Source organism: Otolemur garnettii, unplaced genomic scaffold, assembly GCF_000181295.1.
Source record: "Otolemur garnettii isolate 467f Iridium unplaced genomic scaffold, OtoGar3 scaffold00234, whole genome shotgun sequence".
Lineage (NCBI taxonomy): Eukaryota > Metazoa > Chordata > Mammalia > Primates > Galagidae > Otolemur > Otolemur garnettii.
The window spans coordinates 1,389,764-1,400,720 of record NW_003852629.1 but is presented as its reverse complement, the minus strand read 5'-3'; the positions used below and the strand labels follow the sequence as shown (position 1 = coordinate 1,400,720).

Sequence of the window (10,957 nt, the reverse complement as noted above, 5' to 3'; positions counted from 1 at the left end):
CTGCTAATGAGACCTTATATTTATGTCCTTTGCTCTCCTTGGCTGGAACTCTTTAAACCTTAAGAGGGATTATATCAAAGAGCCTAGCAGTACATGTGGTTTGTTGAATTCAAGACATCAGGCTGGGTGTGGGAGACAGCACACAAGGCGGACACCATATTTGGTGGACTTTTAAGTTGCAGATACTCATGACCTAATCAGTTGGTTGAAACAACTTAGAAGTTTTATTGTCAGATTTATTGAGTATGTCAGGATTTTCTGCTGGGATGATTTTGCATACACACCCACCCTGCCCCCCACATTTGGCAATGACTAAAGACACTTCTGTTGTCACAGCTGATGTGGAGGGTGCTACTGCTGTCTGGTGGGTGGGGGCCAGAGATGCAGAAAAACATTTTACAGTGCACAGAGCAGCCTCACAACAGAATGATCCGGCCTAGATATCCGTAGCACTAAAGGTGAGAGTCTGGGCTCTCTGTAATATTACTCAACATACACACACTGATTAAGCATCTAGTCCTGAACAGAAAAAGACACCAATAGTTTTCCCAAGGAAAACATCTTTATGATAATATGATAACTTGAAATCAAGCTAGAGCTTCCCTTTCTATAATTGTAATTATTTGCTAATTTGGGATATAAAATTTTACATAGTTAAGTAGAATTTTTGTGTCCAAAGAAAATTTCTAGTAAAAAATATTGTTTTAAAGATGTAACATTTAAATATGATGACAATTAATAACTGTTTTAAAAATAAGAAATCGTTGGCATAGCTCATAATCCTCCTTTGGATCTGAAAAGCATCATATAGCTCCCCCTGCATATTTCTCTCTTGATTGTTTTGTTTAGCCCAATACTATATTTAGATCTTAGTTTCTGTACGAGTGATTTTCACACTGGTACACTGTGGCACACTGGTGTGGCGTGACAGGATCGTAGGTGTGCTGTAACAAGTTTTAAAGATCATTAACTAAATTATTTTCAATAGAAGTTCAAGGCACAGTATGTTCCTTTTTTTTACTCTCTCTTTTTTTTTTTTTTGGATCAACATACTTTAAGTGTGCCATGGAAGTTTAGCTATAGGTTCAAGTATGCCATGAGATAAAAAAGGTTGAAAAACACTGCTCTATACTGATCTCTTACGAGATGGTGCTGGAGGCTTTAAAGGGTGTTTTGCAGCATTGATTTAAAATGTTCCATGGATAACCCACTTGCATAGCAGATGTAGCTAAAAATATAAACAAAATTCCTTCCCAATCTGTCCATTTTCCTTAGCCAGAATACTAGCTAGGAAACACCTTATTTAGTTATCTGTTTTCTGGTCATGAGTTTAAGTAAAAACTCCTGTATTCTATAAAATAAGGCTAAGACAAATGGAATGAGCTGAAGACAGTATTTGGAGGTGTACAGACCTGTGCCACAGATCCTAAGGGATGCCTGAGACCCGGGCACAGCCCATAGGGCTAAAGAGGGCAGATGTGGGGTCATACCCACAAGTCGTCCAGTGTGTGTCCTCAGGGCATGCGTGTGAACATTTGCCTGACCAAACAAGCCTCTCGTAAGGTCAGGTCCAGACTGGTGGCCGGGGCTGCAGAAGACGAGCATGTCCTCATCACCAGCCCTGCCCTTTGTGCATCTCCAGTGCAAATCAATATTCATAATAAGACTTCTGGAATTCTTTCTTAATCATCAACAGAAAAATAAACTCAGGCTTGGTGTTCTGGTTATCTGGCTAATATCTCAGAAGTTATCGTAAAATGTATTTCCTGCGTCTGAATCCCTCCCCAGGCACCTGAATCACCCAGAGCTGTACTCAGGGATCCATGTCTTTCTGCTGCAGGTCCTGGGAGGAAGGCAAGGTGCTCATCTTTGATGACTCCTTTGAGCACGAGGTGTGGCAGGACGCCTCGAGTTTCCGGCTCATATTCATCGTGGATGTGTGGCACCCGGAGCTGACAGCCCAGCAGAGACGCAGTCTTCCTGCAATTTAGCAGGAAGTTCATGCAACCGAGGAACACTCTGGAGAGAGGCTGCCTTTCGGGTTCCATCTCCTTGGGTCCGTCGCAGGAATTTCAAACAACAAGGCTCTTAATCCCCTCAATTTGCAGCCTGAAAAATTCTAAGCCTCCTCCTAGGGTTAGAAGACACTAAAGGGAATATCTGCATTGCTGCAATTCACTTAGAAACCACCCTGCTGCGTTCCGTCCCATGACACACGGGGCCTACGCCTGGGTTTAAGGTGAACCTTGCGATAGCTCCTACCTTGCCAGCCAAAGATAGTGTTTTGATGTAGAGTAGGTTTAAATCAGTGTACAGTGAGAATATATGTAGAAACTGTGAATGAATTGCTTTCGTTTGTAATTTTTCTATGCAGTTATATTTTTCTAGGGTAGCTAGACTAGTTTGTTGTCATGTAACACTACTTTTTAAATTGCTTTTAACGAAAAGCTGTGTAAATGCTTCACTTGTCTCTGTTTAATAGTAATATTCCTGGTAAACTCAGGCCTCTCTCTCTCTTCTAATTCTTTTTAGTAAAAAAACACTCATGAAAAAAGCAGTTTTATTTTCCTAATACAAGAAAGGAAGACATCATTACACCTGTGGCTATGAAGTGTACTGATCCCAACCCTGGAGTCTGCATTCTTCCTTAACCTCATTGAGATCAAGACCCTTAATTTCTCCTCTCACTGTGCATGGTGAGAATATTGTCAAAATCTTATTCCTCTTTAAAAGAAACTTCACAGTAAAAAAAAAAAAAAAGGCATGGAATTATTTTATATTAAGTTATAAAAGTACCATATGTAAGTGTTTTTAATACGAAGTATTAGGGCTTGGAGGGGGGAAAGTCGAATTTATGGAAATAAAACTTTTCTCTCAGGATTAAGTGGACTGGGGGCTGCTGGGATGTCTGGCTGCTGGCCACTTTACCATCTGTGAGACGGGCCTGGGAATCCAAAGTGTCCTTCCCTGTGGTGGATCATGTGAGTGACAGGAAGACAACCCTTTGGTTCTTGAGATGATTCTCATCACAGTGTTATGGAAATATTAAGGACCGCAGAAGGAAAGGTCACCAAATGTGCTAGGATCTGTGTAGGGATGTTGAGATTGTTTTCCTCTTTGAATAAGTTGGAGGACTCTTTTATCTCTGTGGCTTGAGAATCTTCTGCCCTTTAAACATGACTTTGAAACAGCAATTATTATCTATATTTAGATTTGCTATTACCTGTGACATAGGAATAACAACTGAAAAATGATCTTGCCTACTCAATCCAAAGATGATCAGGTCATTAATTTAGTAAATTATTAATGCATTCGATATTGTAGGTTTTTAGCCAAGGCTAACACAAATGTGAGCCCTAAGAATGTAATGATATTCGTGCACTGAATTCTAAGCCAGGATGAACAAAAGAGCTGTATGAATGGCATGTAGGTCACCACATTTCATTATTCATTCACAGATAGAAAAAATGTGTGCTTTCTTTTTGATTTAAGAACAAAGGAGGAGGTATTCTTTGTCTCATTTAAAGAACAGTTCTTCAGAGTTGATATTGGCCCATTTTGTTTGACCTAGTGGACGTTAGCTTTCATTAGATGAATTTGCAAAATATTTGTCCTCTTCCTTCTGTTTTGCTGGTGTTCGAAAATCCCACTAAATCAGATGAAGAGGCATGGGAGGAAGAATATCAAAGTTCATTACCAAAGTCCAGAAGAGACGGCAAACTTGAAAAGTAAAAGGGTATTGTATCCTTCAGTATTTATTGAACAGAGGAAGTGACTGACACAGGGCAATACAGTTAAATGCTCATGTAGTAATGTTCACGTCACTTACCAAATTTGGTTCTTATATGTATATTGCATATACATAAAGAAATTCAAACTATATGTTACTGTAAAACCATCATCTTACATTCATGTAATGAAATTATGGAACAGAGGAAAAACTAACTCTTAACTCAGTAAATATAATAAAGTGTTTAAAATCAGGTCACTAGAGTGGGGTTCTAAATATTCCCGATTGAAAAACTAGAAATGTTATTCCTGCTGCAGAGTGCTGGCAGTAATTGACTCCAATAAAATTGTAAATACCTGGATCCCACAACTATTTTATAAACTCAAGCAATAAAATGGATTTGATAATTCACTTTAATTCCTTATTTCTCTTACCTATGTCTTGGTACAAGAAAAATGTTTCTGTCACTGCTTGGTAGAATTATTTTTGTGTTATTATTTTGGGATTGGGAATGTCTACACAAAATTAATTGGTTATTTATGCTGTGATACAATTGTGTGAGAAATACTTTTAATTCTGTTTCAGTTTTATTTCTCCAAGGATATAATATAAAAATTACTTCTGTTATTATTCTCTACCAATAGGAAAAGAATTAAAACATTAGATCCATTGAGAAAGAGATGTAATAAATGGTAAAGATTAGTCATAATATCTATGGGGGGTGGTGGTAGCCAGTTGAATCACCTCTTTCCTTTAAATTATTTAGCTAAAAAATTAACCCTCCCAAATACTTAAAATGTAAAATCAGATTTTACTGCCAATTATCACCTGAAATATTTTTTATTTGACATTGAGCACCAGCTGGTCATCCTAATAACTACCCATGTCATGCACATGACTAGGCAAATAAGACGTGTCTAGAACTCTGCACTGGTCTTGGGAAACATGTCACAAGTAAGGATATCATGTACTACAGTGTCTGTTTATTGTATATCTGATTTCCTTTAAATGGATAGTTGGGGACTCCATCTCTAAGGAGAATAGATAAAGAAATAAAATGATCTTTGGCATTTCATTCTTCATTTCTAGTTTTCTTTTATTTCAGTACTTGCATATCTGGTCATCCTTATGGGTCTTCCTCCATGGTTGAATATTTACTGTCTCACCTACAGCCATGCTCTTTCTCTTTGGATCTCTAATGGTTCAAGGGTTGGGGGAGGGTTAAGTGATTCAGTAGCACTTTTCTTTGCAGTAGTGACCCAAGTGAGGCAACTTGAATGGATTCATTAATCACTGACATGTGTTTTCAATGAGATGTCTCTTCTCTACAGACACACACTGTACTAATGGGTTCTCAGGCTGCCTGTGGGAACTCATGTTGCTAAGATGGAATAATCATATTTCCAGGAGTAGGTTTCTTCTTTTAAAGTCATGATAGTGGACAAAATATGTGATGTCAAAATCCTTTTGTGCAGGATAACAAAATAAGCAAACTCTGCAAATAGCCAGACCTATGAGAACATGCTCTTAGTCTGAGCAGTTTGATGCTGGTGATGAGGTCAAAGAAAATAATTCAATAAGAATGGAAATTACTGGATATACTATTGTCTCAGGGCTTTGCATTACATTAAACTTGACAATTGTGTCTGCGCAGTTTAACTCTGATGTATTTACTTGGAAATGCATTTAGTCTTAATTTTAAAAAACTGGAGAGGGTCCCTGTGTGCTATCTCAGAAAACATCCTTGTCATAATGCAGTGTGTGCATCCAAATCTGTTTTTCATTTTTTTTAATTCTTTTAATACCATAAATATGGAGGAAAGGAGAATCTTTTTTTATATAAATGCCTTGCATCATCCTCCTGTCCTCTCACTGAAAAAGAAAGTCTCTCCCAAGTCTTTGTCCAACTCTGGCTGCTCAGACTACTGGCTGGTGACAGTCATTGCTGGGGGTCAGGTGTGGAGGACCTCATATCAAGTGGAACACGCGTGTCTGGGGGTCAGGTGCGCATGTGCTCCCTGGATGGCTGAGCCACTGAAGGCCAATGCGCAGGGGTGGTGGGAGGCTCTGGGTTCAGTCCAGAGCCAGCAGTGGCTGAGTGTTGTCATTCTCTCCCTTCTCCTCATGTTTCAGGGTCCCAGCTTCCACCACAGACTGAGATCTAACAAGAGGGGAGGGAGAAATGCCATTATAAACAATTCATGTGATAACAATTTTGGAATCTTTAGTAACAGTTAGCTTTTATATTCCCCTTTTAAATATAGACATGATAAATAATAGTTTATTATTATAATATAGTTCTTATGTATTATAATAAATTATTAAACTATATTATGTAATAACATAATATATTATAAAATAATAAACTATATTATATAATATAGTTATATATAAAATAAATATATATTAACATAATAAAGACACTCAAAACGACTACATAATTCTCCCCATTTGTGTTTTTCACACTTGTGTTTTCTATACCACATTGCTATGGAGAGAGGCATCTTAGAGTCTTGGAATCTTCTTTGCAGTAATCTCTTCTATTGTTAGGAGAGACACATATTCTACTCACACATGGCCCCACTGTCTAAATATCCAGTGGATCTTAAGATGTATAAAGTCAAATAAATTTTGCTGAATTTTTAACGTTTCAGTATACTTTTTAAACACTGTTTCTCAAAGTCATGCATACTATTAAGACCATGAGCTTTGGAATCATAAGGTAAAACTAGGCTTTGCCCATTACTGGCTGGGAGACTTGGAGGAGTTCTTGAAACCCTCAGGATCTTTATTCTCTAACCTGTGTAAAGAAGTATCACCTACTTACCACAGTTGTTAAAGGCTAAAACTAACAATATGATTAACTCATTTTTCATGGAATTATAGTTAAAATACTTGAAACCTTCTTATCACCATTATTGTAATAGTAGTAGTGATCTTTAGTTTCTGATGTGTCATTTCATGTTAGAGTAATTACATTTCCTCCCTAAGTTTATAAGATGGATAAAACTGAAATTATTTTCCATCTTACAGAGAAAAGGTTATAAGAGCTATACATCAAAGGATATTTAATAAATTTCCACATACTAAAATTACTCAAAACATTAATAAGATGATTAAATTGTTCAAATAAGTAAAATTCACATATATGTGCAGTAAATGGTTAACTCAATAAACCTGGGTTGCCCAAACCCAGTACATTTCAAAGGTCTTCAAGACTGGTCTTTAAGTGGCTCCTCTGAGCCCTTAGAATGTGCTGCTTGGTAAGAATGTTGTTGTATATCTGAAACTTGAGTCATGCCAAGTATTGATGTCAACAGTGTGATTATGGTACATCCATAATTCATTTATGGTACATTCCTAAAGCATACCTGAGCTTTAGGTCACACTGTGTCCATTTGACCTCTTTGGGCCAGTTGGGGGGGGGTAGAGAGGGGAGGCTAAAAACTGAGTAGCTAAGGTCGGTCACTAAAGCCCTGCATGCCAATTCAACTGACCCCCACCATAAAAACTCCGAACACCCAGACATAGGCAGGTGTCCCTAGCTGATGACACTTTGCATATGCTGTCCCACATCATCGCTGATAGAACTGAAATCTGTCCACGTGACACTGCTGGAAGGACAGCAGGAAGCTCGCAGCTGGTCTTGCTGGACTTCACCTTATGTGCCTTTTCCTTTGCTGGTTGTCATCTTTTTCTGTAATAAACTATGACTGTGACTATAACAACTTTTCTTTGTTCTGCGAATTCTAGTAACTTGTCAAACATAGGAGTGGACTTGAGGACCCCAAAACAATATATAATAACATTAACATTTATTATGTAGGTACCCAGTATTGCTCTAAGAAGTTCTTTATGTATCTTAACTTATTTCATTTTCACAACTATATGGGGCAGTGCTGTTCATGTCATCATTTTATAGGTGGGAAAAAGCTAAGGGACCAAAAGCTCATATAACATAGTAAAGGCAACAGAGAGAGAGTGGAGAAGATGACAGGTTTATAACCACCACATGGCCCCTGGGTGTACCTAAGGCCACAGAGCTGTTTCACTGAAACTTTCAGTATTTATCACCTCAAGATAAAAAAATAATTTTTTGCCTAAGATTATCACCTTTTAGGATATGTATATACTATAGAAAGGATAAAATTAGGTAATCAAGGAGCAAATCGGTACAAGTGTCTCAGAACAATTGGTTTCTACTATTAAATTAACCCATTCAAGTGGTCCATAATTATCCACCAAGTTGAAGCTTTGTGAGTGAAATGGATTTATTTACAGCTGGGATGGGGCAAAGGAAGGGAACCTCCCAGACCTTCATGTCATTTTACTGCTAAGGGTCTATGGCTGGGCTTTAATTTTTACTGATTACAATGGTAATAAAATTTCACTGGGATGAAAATGTAAAATACTGTCCATCAAAATACTAATGTCATTCTTAACAGAAAAAGAAAAAAAATCCAACAACTCATATGGAAGTACAGAAGACCCAAAGTAGCCAAAATCATCCTGAGCAAAGAAAAACAGAACTTGAGGAATCCTATTACTTGACTTCAAATCATACTCCAGAGCTGTAGTAACCAGAACAAGGTGGCACTGCATAAAAATAGACACACAGATCAACAAAACAGTATAGAGATCCCAGAAATAACTTCATTTTCTATAGTGAGCTTACTTTCAACAAAGGTTCAAAAAATATACATTGGAGGAAGGACGGTCTCTTCAGTAAATGGTGCTGGGAAAACTGGCTATCCACGTGCAGAAGAATGAAACTAGACCCTCAAATCTCACCAAATACAAAAGTTAAATCAAAATGGATTAAATACTTAAATTCAGAACCTGAAACTGTAGACCTCCAGAAAGAAAACATTGGAGAAATGCTCTGATCATTGGTCTAGGCAATGATTTCTTAATGATTTTTGATCATTTCACAACAGCCAAGAAAAAATTGGACAAATAGGATCACATCAAGCTAAAAAGCTTCTTCACAGAAAAAGAAAAAAAAACTTCTTCATGGCAAAGAAAACATCAACAAAGTGAAGGGAGAACCCACAGACTGGGAGAGAAAATTTTTGCTAACTGCCAATCTGACAAGGGATTAATAACTAGAATATATAAGGAGCTCCAACAACTCAATAAAAATTGTATAATCTGACTCGGTGCCTATAGCTCAACAGGCTTAAGGCGCCAGCCACGTACACCTAAGGTGGCAGGTTCGAATCCCCAGCCTGGGCCCGCCAAACAACAATGACGGCTGCAACCAAAAAATAGCCAGGCGTTGTGGCGGGCGCCTGTGGTCCCAGCTACTTGGGAGGCGAAGGCAGGAGACTCGCTTGAGCCCAGGAGTTGGAGGTTGCTGTGAGCTGTAATGCCACGGCACTCTGCCCAGGGTGACAGCTTGAGGCTCTGCCTCAAAAAAAAAAAAAAAAAAAACTGTATAATCTGATTAAAATGGGCAATTGATCTGAGTAGGCATTTCTCAAAAGAAAACATACAAATGGCCAATAGGTGCATGAAAAAATGCTCAACATTAGTCACCAGACAAATACAAACAAAAATTACAATGAGATGTCATATCATCCCAGTTAAAATGGCTTTTTATCAAAAAAATAGGCAATAACAAATGCTGGTGAAGATATGGAGAGAGGGGAGCCCTGACACACTGTTGGGGGGGATGTAAGTTGGTGGAGTCACTACAGAGAACTGTATAGAGGGTCCTCAGAAAAGTAAAACTAGAACTACCATACGACCCAGCAATCCCAATGGCTAGGTATATAGCCAAAAGAAAGGAAATCAGTATATAACTAAGACCCTTGTACCCCCATGGTGGTTGCAGCACCATTCACAAAGGCCAAGGTTTGGAATTAATCTGATTATTCATAGATGGATGAGCAGATAAAGAAAACGTGTTACATATACATAATGGGGTATCACTCGGCCATAAAGAGAATGCAACCCTGTAATATACAATAACATGGGGGGAGAGGAAGAACCTCAAGTTAAATAAGCCAAACACAAAAAGACAAATCTCAGATGTTCTCACTCACGTGTGGGAGCTAAATATTAAAATAATTGATCTCAAGGAGACAGAGAGTAGAACAATGGTTACCAGATGCTGAGAAGGGTGGCTGGGGGTGGGGAGGATAAAGTAGACGTGGTTAGTAGGAGCAAAAACATAGATGGATAGAATGAATGATATTTGAAGGCACAACAAAGTGACTGTAGCCAGCAATAACTTATAATATACCTCAAAATAACTAAAAGAGTACGGTTGGAATGCTCCTAATGCAAAGAAATGATAAATGCTCAAAGTGATATACCCCAATTACCCTGATTTGATCACTGTACATTGTACGCCAGTATCAAAACATCACCTGTACCCCATAAAACTATAGTGTACATGTAACAGTTAAAAATTTAACAAAATGGAAAACATTGGCTGTGACTCCACCGTGGTGTGGCTGAGCCTGGAATAATCTGCTAATCTCCGAATCTCTCCTGATAAATGCGCAGTCATGTTAAAGAGCCTCGGGACCTCACTATCTGTCATCACAAACATTCACTGTTCTGAGCCCTGTCCTGGTATTAACTCATTCGTCCTCAAACTGACACGTGCAAAGCCCCACGTGCCACGAGAACCACGTTCTTAGCAGCACGGTTGCTGTTTGAACTCCAGACAGAAAGAAGCTTTGTTGGACTCCATTCATCTGTTATCATTTAAATAAAGGCAAAAATCTACCTGTCACTTCATCTCTAAATAAATAATCCAAATAAAACATCAGAAATTTGCCATTGCCTGTGATCTTTCCATTCCTCAAGACATTCAGTCATGCTATTTTTTTTTTTTTAACAAAATATTATTGCTCTCACTTTTTTGGTCAGGCTCCCTCTGCCTACTTTTTAGGACATCTGAAGAACAGGTCACTCCCTCTTCTGGGAGGCTGCGATGTGATGACTCTGCCTCTTCAGGTGTCATGTCTCATAATAGATTGCACATTTCTCAATGGAAAAAATTTCTCTTCAGGAAGAGGTTTAAACTTCTTGAAGATAAATAAGGATATTTTTTAACACTTAACAAAATTAACACACGTTATGACTACAGATATTTCTTGCTGTTCATCATAAGAGCCCTTTGAGAGGTGGTTAAACTAAGGCAAGGATAGGAGGCAAGGGGTTAGGGTTACTGGTGTTGCTACGATTATCTTAAGCAAGATGACCTTTTTTTTT

General features: G+C 38.2%; 2 protein-coding genes across 2 annotated transcripts in view; one reads left to right on the top strand and one right to left on the bottom strand.

The window, feature by feature from the left end:
• Positions 1 to 4,141, top strand: part of ASPH (aspartate beta-hydroxylase) — a gene marked incomplete at its 5' end in the record, with an annotated part of 181,780 nt that extends 177,639 nt beyond the window's left edge. Inside the window, one exon of the mRNA XM_023508263.1 lies at positions 1,841 to 4,141. Coding sequence (XP_023364031.1) covers positions 1,841 to 1,991 — 151 coding nt within the window. The remainder of the gene's footprint in view (positions 1 to 1,840) is intronic.
• The window catches only part of CLVS1 (clavesin 1), a 188,172-nt gene continuing 180,936 nt past the window's right edge, over positions 3,722 to 10,957 (bottom strand). The window contains exon 6 of the mRNA XM_003802169.2: positions 3,722 to 5,891. Within this exon, the coding sequence (XP_003802217.1) occupies positions 5,804 to 5,891 (88 nt within the window). The 3' untranslated portion in view covers positions 3,722 to 5,803. The remainder of the gene's footprint in view (positions 5,892 to 10,957) is intronic.